The following is a 17,835-nucleotide window of genomic DNA, read 5'->3' as shown; positions in this document are numbered from 1 at the left end:
TTGATTGCAAACTAAATCTAATGAATACAATGCGATAATAATGTAAACCTTTTTAAATACATAGTTTACTTTTACTTTGCTCTATTTTTAATTAATTAATTCCAACCAATTTTATGATATTCGTTATTTAAATTAGAACGTACCATATCAATAGGCCTGAACTTTAAACAAAAAAAATGGAAAATATGGGGGAGGCCCGAGATTTGTCCGTCCCGGGCCCGGAATTCCTCTCGACGCCCCTGAACCTACCAACTATTTATTTTATTATTTTATTAAAGTAAATGTTATTTTCTGGCAGACGGAAATCTTGCTATGTTCATATAATATTTAGATTCAAAATTGTAAAAAAAATGTTTTTGTAATGAAATAAACGAATAATAATAGTAATACATAGAGTGGTTGAATTACAATTCGAGTTCTGAGTGAAGAAATACCGTACTCAACAAATCTCCAAGGCACTGGGGGTAATAGATGAAGATAACATTAAAAAGCATAAAAAGAGCACGAAACTTAATATAATTTGCGAAGTTCGTTTTAAGAACAAATTTAGACAAGTTAGAAATGCTAAAGGATAAGACTATATTGAGCACGAAATTATGTTTTCATTTGCTTGAATATTTAATATTTGTTGATATGTTTAATGTTGGGGGTTGGGGGAATGACATACGTTTAACTCACAGCATAACGAATGTGATTATTAAAAGTTAACGTGCTGTTAAAAATGTCTATTTTAGCAGCTTCGACTTCGAGACAGTATTAATTTTTTTCCATATAACATTTTTTTAGTTTTTTTTCTTGAGATCAACGAAAAATGTTTTCGACCAGCAAAGGATAACTTAAACTTAACTATCCCCATACAAGTTGACTTGAAACAACACATAAGTCCATTATTATTTCAAGAAATCAGCAATACGTCCCACGTGCCATTTCGAAATTATCGGAAAACTGACTGGACTTCATACAAGAACTTATTACAAAGTTTACTAAAACCTGGACTATCTATTCCTTCCTCTAACGCTAATGAACTTGACAGCAAAGTCAATGACCTCACCTCAGCTATGAACAGATAGCTAGAAATTGCTTGTCCACTTATACACATAAGATGAAAGAGGAAACCACAATGGTGGGCCTCAGAGCTTAACTCGCTCAGGAAAGAATGCAGAAAACTCCTCAACCGAGCCAAAGCCGCAAGACTAGCTTCTCACTGGGATTCTTACAAAGAATCCCTTAGAATTTACAAAAAGGCACTAAGGAAATCTAAGCGATCTTTTTGGCGATCCTCCTGTGGCACGATAAAAGAAACTTCGGAAGCCTCTAGGTTACGGAAAATTTTTTCAACTAGTCAAGAGATGCCAAGCTGCTTGAAAAATATAGACGGCTCCTAGACAAATTCATGTAATGAATTCATTTAATGCTGACTAGCAGAAGAATTAACTCAAAGCTGGTCAACTCTTCTGGCAGACAATTCGTAAGTAGAGGGACACCGCAAGGTGGTGTTCTTTCCACACTCCTCTGGAACCTAGTGGTAAATGAAATCCTAACTAGTATGGATGCGGAGGGCTTCAGAGCGATAGCTTATGCGGACGACGTGCTATAGCAGTTTCAGAAAAGCATCTTAACACCTTAAAAGAACTCTTACAAAATGCCTTAGACAGACTTATATACGTTGGACTGATCGGTGTGGACTGGATGTTAACCAACGCAAAACCGATTTAGTCATATTTTCGAGGAGATACAAAATTCCATTTGTCAACCCTCCCTATATTTAAGGAATCCAATTTAAATTCTCAGACGAGGCTAAACACCTGGGTCTAATTTTAAATGAATAACTAATTTGGAACCGCAACGTATAGGAAAGAGTCAAAAAAGCTACTGTAGCTCTCTTTTCTTGCAAAAAAACTATTCGTAATAAATAAGACCTACAACCCAGAATCACGCTTTGGCTGTACACATCGGTAACCAGACTGCTTTATAGAAAGCTATAAACCGAGATAAATTAAATAAAGTCCAAAGTTCAGCGTACCTATGTATGTATAAGCGGATCGCATCGCACGACCCCATCTGCGGCACTGGACACCTTACTCTACCTAACACCTCTTGACATATTTAGCAAACAAATAGCTGCAAGTTCTGCTATTCGCCTTAAAGCTTCGTCGAAGATGACTAACAACAACATTGGCCGCTCCGTAATTCTCAGGTATTTAGAATCAATTCCAAAGCACACAGACTACACTATCCCCTGCAATTCGTCAGAAACTTCCAGATTCTATACCTCCCAGACATTCCTGGAAGATGGGTCGATCCATTTTTATACAGATGGTTCAAAAACAAAAGAAGGGGTTGGTCGAGGTGTGTTCTCTGAACGACTGAAATTAAGTCTCTTATTCCGTCTTTCCAAACATTGTAGCGTGTTACAGGCGGACATTTTGGCGATAAAGGATGTCTTGTCCTGGCTTAAGGAAAACGTGATATCAACATCTGATATCCCTATTTTCTCAGATAGCCAGGTCGCTATCAAATCTCTGGACTCTGTCTCTACAAACTCTATAACAGTTCATAACTGTCGATCATCTTTAATGGAGATGGCATAACACCTTTGCTGGATGCCGGGCCATAGAGACATTCCAGGTAACAAATGCTGGAATACCAATAGCTACTTGTAAACTATTGCTAATGCAGGGCGCTATGAAGAAGGCAAACACCAGGTGGAACAACATCACCAAGTGTCAGGTCACCAAAAACATTTGGCCAATACTAGATTTAAAACGTTGAAGGCGCTTCCTATCTCTAAGCAGATCGCATATAAGCTCGATAATAGGTGTCATAATCGGACACTGTCTAATAGGAAAGCACGCCACGCGACTAGGCGTATTCTCAAATGACTTTTGAAACAATTCTTCATCTTATCTGTACATGACCTGATCTGGCTTAAAAACGCAAGAATTTCCTAGGAGAATTCTTCTTTAACGATCTAAATCATATCAGCATAATCAGGCTCTCACGTTTCGTTACGTACTTAAACTGGTTCCATTGACCTAAGGAGGAAGCCTCATGATTCATGTGGTATCACAATGGGCTATTAAACTGGCCTAAGTGTGCCCGTTTGCATCTTGGATAGCCACTTTAACCTAACCTAACCCATGTGTCATGTATTTCATGCAAAAGATTTTTTTTTTTCGTGCCACTTATATTGATGCATAATGTACGTCCATGTATCATTTTTGATACAGGAACAAAACTCTAATACAGAATAATGGACGGATGAATATTTCCATATCAATTTGTACAGGGAAATCCGAATTCCAAAATGTATCAAACATGATATGAGAAAAATTCAATTTGGTGTATAGAACAGTATCTGGACTAGAAACGGCAAATTATTAACAAACAAACAAAATAAAAGCGGACAGAGTATTATACCCTGTGGTACACGTGAAGCTAGAAGAAAATTTGTCAAATTTGAAAAAGTTTAACAAAAGTATTTGAAGAATTAAAATTTCTTTCTCAAAGGTCTGACGAATGTCTTCTGGAACTATTAGCAGTGCTGTTATGCAACTTTGTCTTCTTTTTCAAAACCAGACTGTTTAGTTGTAAAAAGGTTCAGCGAATCAAGGGATAGTTATCTGATCTTGTAAAGGTTTTTCATCTAGACCGATAATGTTTGATCTTACAGATAATATAATTTAAACTACTGCCGTACTATCTACTGATATAAAACTTCTGAAACCATCATTCGGAAATTCGTTTTTTTTATATAAATATTGAATTGATTGTGAATAAGTTACTACAAGAAGCATTGGTTCCGTTCGTAGTGAAAATTTCATACAATTTTGCATTACGAACGGATTTCGGGATACCATTTTTCGGAATTCATAAAAGTTTCCGATTAAGATAAAATTCGTGATGGGTCTGATAAGCAGACTAGTAGCATAGTTCTTGGACGCGATTTTTTTAAAACTTTATAAAGTTTGCTTTTTTGGCCAAAAAAGTACCAAAGCGATATAAAGTAATATTAATTTAATAATTTTACTTCAAATTACAGTCCCTGGCCATATTATTAGACGCACTGCAGAACTTTTATAAATATTAGGTTACACACAATATTTTTAAATATTATAGAAAAAAAATCTATAAATCTGTAGTTTTATTTTTATAAAAAAAAAAATAATTTAAAGATAGTTGCAAAACGGAGGCGGGGGTAAGGTCCGGTAACTTTTCATATATTCCTCCCCTATAAAAATCAATAAAGCTTCCAGGCTATTGATGCAATATCTTCCAAGCCGAATTATTTAAAGCCGCTAAAGGTCTTCCTTCCAAAAATTATTGATATTACTATAACCAGCAGTCAAAGCTATGTACATATATCCGCAACTGTCATAAATGTAAAACCATTTGGACAATATTGAAGGGAGCTTCGTTTACATGAGCCAATGGCTGCGTTCAATCTCAGACAGATAGGGTATCCGGATACCTTTTTGTTAGTGTTTTACGTTTTAAAATAACAGCTGATCAAAAACAGCTGAGACGTCAAGAAAGGTATCCAAGAATTTCTGGGGTATGAAGGTATCTGACAGAACAGCAACAGAACTTACTCAAGATCCAAACAAAAAACAACAGTTTTTTTCTCTAAGTTAAAAGTTCTTTTATTTTGGTGCACTTTGTGCAAGAGATCGTAATATTTTGAAATTGTTAAGAAGCAATTCATTATAGATATCAAGACAAGTTTGTTCACATTTAATTGGATATTCTAGTTGATGGTGCCCCTTGAATGGTTTTTGAAGAAGCGTTAGATAACCAAACGGATATATCATGCAACAAAAGTTGGTTTCACCATTAAGCTAAAGCTTTATCTACTGTGAACAAACCAACTCAAAATCTTACATCATTCGGAAATGAGATCGGAATTCTTCCAAACTACATCTAGTTATTGTAACTTCATAATAGTCCTCGGTTCTATTCTATGGCCGAATATTTTCGAAGGTTAACCAAAATACTTTTTATAACTAGGCAGACCTCAATTGTCCTTATTAATATGCATGCCATCAGGTCATAACTCATTAGGTACCCACATAAATAGAATGGGTGTCCGATGTATGTATGTAGAGGATCTGATCGTGAGCAGGCGGAAGATGATACCATTAGGAAAAACCTAATTTTTCAAATACACATAAGGAAGATGATACCTTCCCTTTTCTCTGCGAATGCCCAAGGCCAGCCAAAAGAAGGATGACAATATTTAAAAAAAAAAACACACTTTTCCGAAGACTTAAATATGTACAGTGATGGAAAAAATAATAGAAACGAGCTTCGTGTTTATTCTTTTTAACACATAAAAATGTATTTGTGAAGAGTATGGAAATAAAAACTTCACAGATAGATTTTTAATAATATATTGCTTAAACGAAACAATTTTTGTTTTAAATATAATAATGGAAATAATGGTAAAAAGTAGATTTGTGATTATTATGTTTGTTCATCCTGGAAAAAATAATAGAAATAAAGTTAAAGAGTTGCACTCTTATTATTAATTACTTCCTCCCCTGTTCGCCCCATCGAATTCACCAATTCGGCACATGTCTCTAAAGGTATAGAGTACCATTCCCTTTGAATTTTCGACCAAAACTTGTATTTCTTTTTGGTTTTACAACCTACGATCCTTCGCTTTAAGATACCCCTAACCCTAAGTGTTTAATTGGGCTTAGGTCGGAGCTTGTGATGGCCATTCCATAACATTTATTTTGTTTTGTTGTAAGTATAGTTTAGCCAATTTTGAAGGGTGCTTCGGGTCATAATCCTGCATAAACTCCCATTTGATTGGCACCTCCTCTTCAGGTAATGTTAGCATAACTGAATTTAAGATGTGGACATAATCCACATCGCACATCTTATCCTTGATCCTCAAATCATTATGTTCCCACCACCGTACTTCACTGTCTTTCTTTGTGTATTTTGAGTTAAAAAGTCTTGTCTTTTGGCTTTCTCACATACATTTTTCCATCGGAAGTAAACAAATTGATCTTCGGTTCATCCGACCACACAATGTTATTCCTATAAGAACGGTGTTAGTATTTGTTTGCAAAGGGAAGTCTTTATATATGGTTTTCTTGGTTAAAAAATGGCACTTTTCGTGGACTTCTACCAGAAAGACTTGTCTCTATAAGTTGGTTTCTTATTGTTCTAGCTATCACTAGTCCATTTTTGAGTTGTCTTAAAGAAAGAAATGGTTTCTTCATACATATTCTTACCAATAGTGTATTGAAACGCCAAGAAGTTTATCTCTTGTTCCTTCTTTAGGCGTGAATTTATGGTTTCAAACACTCTTTTCTTCGAACAGTTAAAGGTTTTTGCAATTTCAACCATCACTTCACCAGCTTGTCCTAATTTTTTCATCACTTCGCGTTCAAAATGAGTGCAATGTAATTCACTACCGATACTTATTAATATTGTAGAAGACTTTTAAAAAATTTAGTTAGTATCGAAAATAAAATATCTGACAAACTAATAAACAAACTAAAAAATCCTATTTGCATGAATTAAAAACTGACCGTTTTAAGTAAGAATAACAGTTAAAATAGCTTGTTTCTATTATTTTTTCCATCAAGTGAAAACAAAAAGTTGTTCCCCAAAACAATTTTGCCATTTGAGAGCATTATTAGGTACGATTAAAATATAGAAAGACTTATGCGAAAAGACTTAATTGCTAAAAAAATTTTGTGTATCGAAAAAGATGACGACACATGTTTCTATTATTTTTTCCATCACGTATGTGACATTCCATCTTTGCCACCAAAGGACATTTTAAAATGTTCCCACAAATCAAGATGGTTTCCGGAGGAACCCTTGCCCAAATTCTCATCAACCTTCCCATACCTTAACCAATATTATTCCTTTCCTGGGTAGCACAATGCATCCATAGAGATCCGGGTGATATGTTTTTCCTAATCTTGCATAACCCTCAATGGTTTATAGAACAAAAACATGGAGCCAATTCAAGTTTAGTTACTTTTTCAAATATTATTAATAAATAGTATCGATTTCGTCGTTATGAAACATCGTGTGGCCCATCTCATAACATTAAAATACCATCCAACATCTTCAACACATTCCACCTAGGCTTCCCTTAGGCCGGTTTTGTACTCACCACGAAATAAATGTTTAACTGATTTAATCTTTGCTTTTATTTATGAAAAGTTGTTACAAGGTCCGGCACTCGAAGTGTAACCAGTCAGTGGCATAGGCGAAATGACACAAATTCATTCCAATAAAATAAATGAAAATCATTTTCTAAACTTTTGAATAGCTTACACTTCGAATGTCGGACCTAGTATTAATTATTAAATAAAAACATTAAAAACAAAACTAACTTGCAATAATAATTAATATTATGTATTTTATTTTCCAAACAACGCCACACACAAACATTCTTATTCGCACAATAATCTATTTATTTTGTTTTCATTTTTATTTTTATTTAACATTATAAAGTATGTGTTCAATTTAAATACTTTACAATAATTATTGAGTATAGTTCACTCATACACATTTATTCATAATAATTTGTTCAATTTGTTTAACATGTTTAATTATTTTATTTTTGGATAGACTTAATTAGTTTATTTTTTTCTTTTTGTTAACATTTTCTATTTACTAAATCTCATACGGGAACAATTTTCAAACAATAAAATTGTCAAGCTGCCTTCTGCGAGGGTCCTGCTTCCAATATGTTTTAACATTTTTCTATATAAACATTACGTTAAGCACAAATCTAGAAAATGATTGATGGTTCTGACCAAATACTTTAAAATCCGTATTATGTTCATATTATTAAAATCTCAGGGATTTCATGAGTGCAGAACTTCATCTATTCTACACGTATCTAAGATCCGAGACAAAACTAAGATCTCTAGACATTTTTCCACTCAATGACCGTTTTCAAGGTTTTGCTCTAATTTACATTCCATATAACTATCAGACGTGTATTTTGAAAGTCCCTGGCTACATCTCCAATACCTGGCAAAAATTGGAGTTTTTCTAGTTCGAAATATTACTGGAATAATTACACTGGTCGACATAAAATAAAATTAAGTTTTTTTTTCGAGAGAACAAACAAAAAATACATTTTAAAGGACAAGTCCTAAATTAGAATCTAGTCTTTTGAAAAAAAAATCAAAAAAGTGATTTATAAGGCTAAGTTGAAACTCAAAATATCTCTTAAAAATTAATTGTATGATGATTTTGCAAGTTACAAATCTTTTTCTTCTAGATACAATTTAAATCTTAGTATCTTAATTAGTTTCTGAAAGTTCTCATTAGTTATGAGAATTTATTTGACTCTATATGAAGTTTTTTAGTAAACCTTGAATTGAATATACTTTCATAGGTTTTAAAAAGATGGTTAAAAAAACACTATCTCACAAACCTGATAACTGAAAAAGTCGATTTTTAACTTAGGGCTATGAAAACCTATTAGAAACGTGTTATTTCATTACCAGTAAGTAAATCTTGTCGGCCAGGGCTTAAACTAGTTTTTGAAGAAAGACTTGAATCGTTTTCAAAATATAATCTATTGCTTTTTCATGAATTCGTAAGGTTTTGAACATAATAACAGTTACCAAAGGTAAGAGACTTTTATCAGCCATGGTGCTGCCTTATCGTTACATTGTATTCTACAAATTCTGAGACTCTATCTTTACTCTTTTCAATTTAAATATACATTTTATTATATGAATGTATCATTTTTTAATTGAATACACTGACAACAAACAATAACATTTTATTATACTTCTATATATTATTTGAAACATTGGAATAAAGTTAAAGACTTTTATATCAAACAGTTTGTTTTGTTCTTTTGTTTTTACTCTGTAATTATTATTAATTAATAACACTTAACACTCAGCATATAATTTTACTCGTATTTATATATTTAGTTCTTTTAAGGTAAAAATTACCTACAAATTTGTTTAAGTCTTTATTTTAACAACAAAAAGCATTTCGTTAGGATTAGATTCTTGTTTTTTTGTTTTCTTTTCTTTTTTTCAAATATATAAAATATAAATGAAAAAATATAAAAATGTTGGAGACAAAAATTTTAAGTAAATTTGTGTACAATTTTTGTATAGAAAGAAGCAGTCGTTTCGTTTTTATTTTAAGAACAAAATTGTTTATATTCTTTTTCTTTTTGGATAATTAATATAAAATTATTCCCACAAATGTTTCATTAAGCATTTTGTTTTATGTTTTGTTTTATTGTATTTTGTATGATAACTATTTTTTGTTTTGTATTTAATTTGTTACGCTTAGCAGAACTTATGTAATTATTTATAAGAATGCAGTAGATCATGGTGAAATATTATCACAGCAACAATTACATACATATACATAGTTTAAGTTGTTATGAGTGAATTTATGTTTTTTTTTGTTTCACAAAGTTTTATTTTATTTTATTTTAAAATACATATACTCCTTATCTTTCCAATTTGTTTCCATAAAAATAAATTTTAAATAAAAACTAGCTCAAATTATTCGGCAGATTGTGTAAGAAAATAGAGAATCATGGAATTCCAGAAATGTTCTTTGATGGGATTTACTCGAAAACCACAATCAAACCTTTGGGTTTGGTTTGGTGGGTTGGAATGGAACTGTTGAAGGTGCTAAGCTCAGGCGCCTATTTTTTAGGCATTATGCCCAAGATTGAGAATTTAACCCCATAAAATCCCACAAGTTTCAGCTCTCTTTGAACCATTTACAAAGTTTTATCTGGGTTGTTAAACTGATGTTAAGACATCGTTTTTAAAAATCAGTTTTTTTTTTTAATTAGCGAACACTAAAAGTATTTTGTATATCTTTAATATGCCAAAGACACAGTGTGAGCATTAGGAAAAGAGGCAATGGTTGGAAAGCAGGTGTCGGTTTACATTGATTTTGAATTCCTGAACATTGCAATGACAGGGAAAGATAGAGCGTGGCATTCCACATTCGCGTAGTACGGCTAAAAAATAAATCCATATACTTTATAGTACGGCTGAATTTGGGCTCAAGGGTAAACTGATGGGCATTCCTAGAAGCGGAGGTATTACGGTTAAATTGTTTAAGGGGTTGAATGCAACTGGCTATTTCACTAGAGCAAAGTCCATGAAAATAACGTTAAAAAAAGGTAAGACAGAAACTTAACGACGACGGTTGAGTGACGTAATCTTGTTTATGATGTTATTGTCACCAATCATTCAATCTTCTCTTCTTTGAATAGTGTCCAAGAGGCTTAAATAAGTTAATGTAAAATCAGCCCTGTCATGAGAGTTATATTGAAGTCTCGGACGTATATAGGTTCTGTAGATTCTAGCCAGATCAGATGGAGAGACAAATTTCTTGCAACGTCTCAAAAAACCTAGACATCTTGTGTGGCATTTTTGACAACATCGCGTATGTGACCGCTCCACAAAAGGTGCATCCCGAGGATGTCAAGATTTTCCGTTTCGTTGATTCAAGTGCCACTCATAGATAGTGGCAAAGAGCGTTTATCTCGCTTTAACATTACAACACAGCATTGCGTTTTCGAAGCATTAAATTCAACACGGTCGGAATTTAATGAGCTTATCATATTTTGCCTCTACAGTTCCATATCCGAAGAGGAGGGTTGTGAGTCTGAGACGAATACGAAAAGCTAAGAATGCTATCGTCAGCGAAATAATGTATTGGATTAGAAGTAGTAGACAGGAGATCATTTATAAAAATGAGGAAGAGGGTCGGAGTCAAAATGGAGCCCCTAGGGCACCCAGCATTTATTTTATGAGTTTCAGACTTGAATCCGTCCAAAACAACTTGTATTGGCAACACCCAAGAATATTTAATTGAATTGGAGACCTTTTTGAGAGCGTGTATAGAGTGTGAATAATTTTTCCAACATTTAACAAAGGAGCGACAAAATAAATGAATCTAGTTAAGGGAGGTTTATAAATTGTATTTGTTAATGGAGAGTAACATGACGATCTTTTAAAGGATGTTCCAATAGGGAAGAGTTGATCTCAGCAGCTCGTGGCGGCTACATTGCTTCTTTTACATTCTGTAAAAATATTATCTTTTAATGGAGGTTCAGGCAACACAAAAGACTTCATTTGCAGTCAACTGAATTCTTTGAAAGTACATTTTGACCAATGCAACTACTTACTATTTCAAGTGTCATAAAACTTTACTTAACTAACCCCTACCTTCAGTTTATTGTACAAAGACTACTAAAAACATTATTATCTAGCAACGGCCTAGTCACTGATAAAGCTTCGGTTCCCATCGATCATCGAAATCAAGCATCAGTAAGCGTGGTTAGTAGACAGATGGAGGACCGTCTCGAAACCTACCGTGTGCTTTTGTCATGTGTTCTTTCTGTCTGTTGTTCTTTTTCTTCTGTACTTCTGTTATGTGTTGTCATCACCTAACATAGTCTAGTCGCTCAAGGTGTTGTGTACTCTACTCTGTACATTTATGTGCTGAGTAGTGTGTAATGTAATGTAATGTAATGTATATTATTATCTACAATACATCGTTCAGGCAAGCTACAAGTTTATCACGACTTGTATTTTGTATTGTTTTTTCACATTGATAAAGAACCCTTCTTGTGGCCTCAATTAGATGATATGAACAACGAGAACATATTGTTTTAAAAAGACAGATTCCCGTCCACACAGCTCAAGACACAATCGATATTCTGATTGAGCGTTTTCATGGCATGGATATCCCGTGGCAAGGCGAATTGAATTGGCCACCAAGATCATGTCATTTGACCTCTTCAGACTTTTAAATGTGGGGGTTTCTTAAGGTCCAGGTCTATGCAAATAAGCCGCAAACCTCTGCGGCCCTCAAATACAACATAGTCAAATTCAACCTCATTTATTCGCTATAGCCATCAAAAACTGGACTTAAGAACGGGTGCCACAGAGCGAAACCACGGTTGCCATTCAAACAATGTTAAATTTTACATATAATTCTATGGATGGGCTCCCAAACAAAAAGATAAAACTTTATTGATATCTCATAAGCAACTTGTTTCAATCATTTTTAAAATCGACCCTTCCATTTTTATGGCACTCGACTCCCTATTTTGTTTCCTTTATATTGTTTAATGTGTAATTTTATCAATTAATTAATTTACTTTAATTAAATACCCGTGGCTGTTTTAAATTACATGTATCATTGGTGAAACTTAAACTTATGCGAATTTTAAATATGTACATTCAAGGTTTTCAGTGCCCAAGTTTAAAGGTCAAAGCATTATGCATATTGCATAACTATTTATTTATTTTAAGTGTAAAATTAATGCTACGCTGCCGAATAAATTGAGTTGCTAATTTTAAACATAAAATTAAACAATCTTTTTAGTGTATATTCAACTATAAAATTTCAATTGTCTTTTCTTACAAAAAGTATGCTTATGTAAATGTGATTGTTTTCGAAGCAACATTAAGCTCGTTATTTACCATGTTTCTAATATTTATCATTATTTAAATCATATTTATTATTATTTTTGTCAAGTGTAGTTTTTGGATTTGTGCATAAAATATATAAACTGTTTTTCTTCATTTTTTATTTTATCATTTTCAGGTATTTGTAGGCATTTTTATTTTATTCAAATATGTATTTTTATTTGTATTTGCGAATTGTTAAATGAAAGCTTATTAGTGGAAATTTTAAGGGTAGAATAGAAAGTATACACAAAATCAACTTAAATGATAGCGTCACAAAATCAAGATATTCATATTTTATTCACACAGTTTTTAGTTCAATTTTAGGAACTCATAATGCTCTTTTCGGTTTCATATTTGATTAGTCTTAATAGAAAATTTAAGACTTTATAAATTTATGTCTTCTTTACATTGTTCTTGTGTTTAAATTTTTCTACTTTATTCAATACTAAGCCAATTTCTTATATAAAAAGAGATTCACGGTGAAAATAGCTGGAACATTTTTGAAATGAATTTTTAGTTTTATAACCTAAAAGAACGTACACTGAATTAATCTAGAGAAACAATTTCCAACCAGTGGGGAATAACCTAGATATTTGAATCTTCAAATTAAAATTTTAAGGATGATCATATTCTCTTTGGCGGGATATAAAAAAAGTTGGAAACACTGCAACACTTTACGAAAAAACTTGGACATATAACTTTCCGGAAAGAGACTGCTGAGAAGTAGAGCCTCCTGATGTATATCTATCTTTAAACTTGTATGCATGTTTTTAGGCAGAAATAGAAAGAACCCAGATGTTTAGGACTAAAGGGAACTGCTTTTGTGAAGAATATTTTTAATGACAAACAAACTCCTGTAAAATTTAAAAAATCGTCATAGAGAACCGACCTTCAATTCAGCCCTACGAACTTAACATGAAGTCGGGGGCTACCAGTTAAAATTTATAAACTATGTTGTGTTATAAACAAACTTTGCCTTTACTTGTTAAGACCTTTCGGTCTCTTCTTGGCTCAAGTAAGTCCTAAAGGTTGCAAAAAAAATGTGGAATTGTTCTCCGAATCTGGATTCCTAATTTCAACAAAAAATAAATTAAAAAATTGTTGTTTGAATGACTACTTGGATTTTTTTGAGATATTCATTGGTGCAAGTGCTAACGTATCAAATGCAAATGATGGTTAATTTGTTCGTCTATAATCTAATGTGTAAAATCTACTTTGATCAACTTTCTATCATAACCCTCAAAATTTGTTTGTTTAATGCAAATTATAAATACAATTATATTAAATTATTACAATCAATATAACATAGTTGTCTTTTTTTAAATATTTTAATTTTTTATTATTACTTTTATGCTTACATCATGTTTTCATGAGATAATTTAATTTCATTTGTGTTTTTTTTTTTTCATTTTAATTATTTTATGTATAAAACTAAGCAAAAACAAGATTTAAATAATTAAATTAAGATTTTAGAACAAGAAAATAAAAAAAAATACTAAACAATTATTTAACGACGATTGCCATGGGACAGAGGACAATCACTAATTTTTACCATTTGTGGTTGATGTAAGGTCAATCCCGGTGGTAGATTTGGTGGAGGTGGTGGTAGTGTTTAGTTTCGAAAGATTACCATTTTTCAAAATTGGTGGTGACAAAAATTGTTGAGAATCTTCTGTCATTGGTGAAAGATTATTGTTCTTAGATTCTTTATGCTTGGTTATGGGAAAAGATTTGCTTTTCGAAGGTAAAAAGACCTGTAAGCAAAAATGAAATATGCAAATAAAATTAGATTATTATTAAACAACATTGTTTACCTTTAATGCTCCTTTCAACATTAGGAAAAACCAATAGACTTGTGGAAGGAAAAGAATTAACACACTGATGATGCACCCACGGGGTAATGTTGCAATGGACTGTAAATAAAATTAAAATAAATATCGAGCATATATGAAATTAAAACATTTTCATTAGGGTTATATTTACTTACATCAATGAATGTACTATTAATCACTTCGCTGTACTTGTAAAATACATATGGCCACATAACGATACGGCATAGGAAAAATGATCCAAGCATAACTAGGCCATTGGCAATGTATGCTCGTGAATTCTTCATTCCTAATGTACTAAGAATGCTGCGCAATGAGACAAAGGGTGTAGAGAATTCCATCATAAACATATAGCTATAAATGCAATGTCCACCTCCACGAATGTACTGTAAAATAGAAAAGAATATGTTACGCAAGTTATATAATGACTGCATTCTACAGTCAAACGAATTATTTAAAAACGGTCCAATTGACTTAAAAATAACACCATACGATATTGGTTATTGAATTGCTCAGTACATTTAAATGTTAGACTTTTAGGCAAAATGTCTATCTGGATAAGATTGAAAACAGAAGACCAACCCAAAGGTATTTAAAAATTTATGAAAAGCCAAATTTATATCAGGGACAGAGCTAGAAACTAAACTTTAAAAACAAGGAGAATTGTATTCAATGTCCCACATTTCGAAGGATTTTAAAACTTCTTCAAATCATTAGATAAGAGCTTTTATCAGGCTTTAAAGATGAAAATTCTGACGCGTTGAATTTTGCCAGCTATTTTTGATTTCATTTCGAGTGAAAGAGAAATTCTGAACCTAACTGATTGGTCCCTTTTGCGGTTGTTTGATGAATTTCACATTCACATTCGCGTAGTACGGTTAAAAAACGAATCTTTGAATTTTATAATACGGTGGAGTTCAAGGATAGACCAATGGGTATTCGCACAAGCGCAAGCAGGAGTATTACCCTTGAACTGATTAATGGAACTTTACGACGATGTTCAAGTGGCTTGAGCTTATCATGTTATTTTTTCCAATAATTTTAAAAGTTTTTTGTTGAATTCTAAGTCAAAGAGGTTAAAGTAAGTTTCTGAAATACCAGCACAGAGATGGGAGTTTTGGAAGTAAGTAGATTATGTAAATTGAAGCCAAATCAGAAATAGGGACATCTTGCATCGTCTCAGAAAACACAACATCTTGGGGTATTTTTAGTGACGTATATGATCGTACCACAAGACGTGATTAGTAATGCACATAACGAGGATATCGAGAAGAGCAGATGATGCAAGTGCCATTCATTAATAATGGCAAGTTGGTTGTGTCTTGCTTCAATGATACAAGACTGCAGTGGTTTTTCGAAGCATTAAATTCGACTCGGTTAACATTGAATGAACTTAGCATATTTTGTCGTTGAAGTTCCACATCGAGGAAAAGGAATGTGATTCTCAAAACAAATATGAAAAGCTAAGAAAATCATTAGTAAAAAAAAGGAAGAGTGTTGTACAAAAAAGACTAACCCTTGTGGCACACCCACATTAATTTTGTGGTTTTCATATTTGAACCCATTCAATACATCTTGTATTGAATGTTAATTTATATAAACCAAAAGCGGGATTTCAAGCCCTATCAAATGCTTTTGAAATATCAAGTCCAATAATTTTACTTTCTTTAAAACGATGTAGAGATTGGTTCCTTTGTTGGGTGAGATGAACCATGAGATCACCAGTGGGCCTATTTCTTCTGTCGGTCATTATCTTAAGCTGATAATTAATCAGCGTTTCCATGTCGATAATAAGACGGGAAGGAGGATTCACCTTTTTTTATTCTACTAACATCCAGGTCCGTTCCGCCATGAAGAGCTATAAAACTTCCCCCTCTGCCTTAGAAAAACTTGTGTGCTTTGGCCCGTGGTCATTACTTTGGTCTTAATTGTGTTAATCCTTAAGCCAGCCACCTCTCCTTTTAATTGCAGTGAATGACAAAACTGCTTTAAGCCTGCCGTTTTGTTTGCCAGGAGACATATATCGTCAGCATAATCTATGTGGCTAAGCTTGTCAAACATACTCCATTAGATACCGTAGCTTTCATTTGTACCCACCGTGTCTTCACATCGTCAATCGACAGCAAAAACAGAATTTGTGAAAAGACATCTCCTTGTCTCACTTCTTGACGCCATTGTCCATTGTGCAACACAAAAAACTGTACGATTCTTTAATAACAGCGACAATTTTCTCAGGGATTCTTCGCTCAATAAACGATCTCAAGATGCATTCACGATTGACCCGATCAAACGCCTTCTCAAAATCTACAAACATTAGATACAGCGGCGATTGGTGCTCAGATGATTGTTCGAGTATGATTCGCAAGGTGTTGATGTGGCCGACGCACGATCGGCCACTGCAAAACCCCGCTTGGTGCCTATTCAGGGTAGACTCGATAACTTCAGAAAAACGGACAGAACTGTGATTTCGCTCAATTTTTACAGTTTTTGAGGTTTCCTTTCTTTGGTAACTTTACAATAACTCCGCCCTTCCAGTCCCTTGGTTAAGTTTCACACTCCTAGTCATCCTGCACGAGTCCAAGCAAAATACGGGAAGCTGCCTCAGGGTCTGATTTTTAAAATTCTGCGGGAATACCATTAAGTCCAGAAAAAGCTTTTGCAGTAGATTTGCAAGCGTCGTCGAAAAACACCTTTTCAAAAGAATAGCAGGGATACTATTTGGCACAGCGGAGTTACAAGTGTTTATCTTTAAGGACTTTATTTGTAGTAAGAGCACGAAAGACGATTGTTCATGAAGAATCCTCATGTTTTTTACAAATGAACGACCATATTTTCCCTAATTTTTTGTCATGTACAAATTTGTCGAATATTTTTGTTGAGTTACCTTTGTGGCTAGCTTGAACTTTGTCCGGTTCTTTTGAGTTCGATTGGCTTTAAAACAACGGAAACTTACCCTTTTGGCAGCTGCAACCAAAAAGAGCGTTTTCTTTAGGTTAAATGCTTTTAACCCTGTTAGCGATTTCTACTCATTCCCAAAAGAATTAAATTTTGATTACAACAGGACTGGAGTCAACGTCACTAGCTTAGTGACCAGTTAAAGATCCTAAAATAAGTATTGAGAATGTCGAAGTTGGCCTTTTCCAATTGCCAAATGGTTTTCTTAGGAGCTCTTTCTTTAACTTACGTGTTTTGAGACGAGAAATTAACTGAATGGTAAGATTTGCCTCGTGAAGATATTAAGATCACAATTAGTGTACTTATCAGGTTCAGAAGTAATGAACAAGTCAAGTGTGTGTTTTCTGCTCGATATATTAACGTCCGATATTAGAGTCGGCTCGTTTAACAGCTGAGCAATGTGGTTAAATTCAGCACACACTATCTCAGCTGTTATCTGACTCGAATGTTGAAATCAAGGAGAATTGTGTAAGTTGAAATCGCCCGTAATAACGATTTCAGTGCAAGGATATGAAGAAAAAGTTCTTTGAATGGCATCAGACAAATCATCAAATGCACAAGAAGTTGATACACTGTAAAGATTAGTGAAAGAT

At 33.3% G+C, this 17,835-nt stretch overlaps 1 protein-coding gene across 1 annotated transcript in view; it reads right to left on the bottom strand.

Moving 5' to 3' along the window:
- Positions 1–7,370: 7,370 nt before the first annotated feature.
- Positions 7,371–17,835, bottom strand: part of LOC129941512 (uncharacterized) — an 84,867-nt gene continuing 74,402 nt past the window's right edge. Inside the window, exons 3-5 of the mRNA XM_056050182.1 lie at positions 14,446–14,673; positions 14,273–14,371; positions 7,371–14,212 (exon numbers count right to left, since the gene is read on the bottom strand). Coding sequence (XP_055906157.1) covers positions 14,000–14,212; positions 14,273–14,371; positions 14,446–14,673 — 540 coding nt within the window. The 3' untranslated portion in view covers positions 7,371–13,999. The remainder of the gene's footprint in view (positions 14,213–14,272; positions 14,372–14,445; positions 14,674–17,835) is intronic.

This window comes from Eupeodes corollae, chromosome 1 (genome assembly GCF_945859685.1).
Source record: "Eupeodes corollae chromosome 1, idEupCoro1.1, whole genome shotgun sequence".
NCBI classification, from domain to species: Eukaryota; Metazoa; Arthropoda; class Insecta; order Diptera; family Syrphidae; genus Eupeodes; species Eupeodes corollae.
Note: the sequence above shows the minus strand (reverse complement) of the source record. Positions and strands in the feature narration are given on the sequence as shown.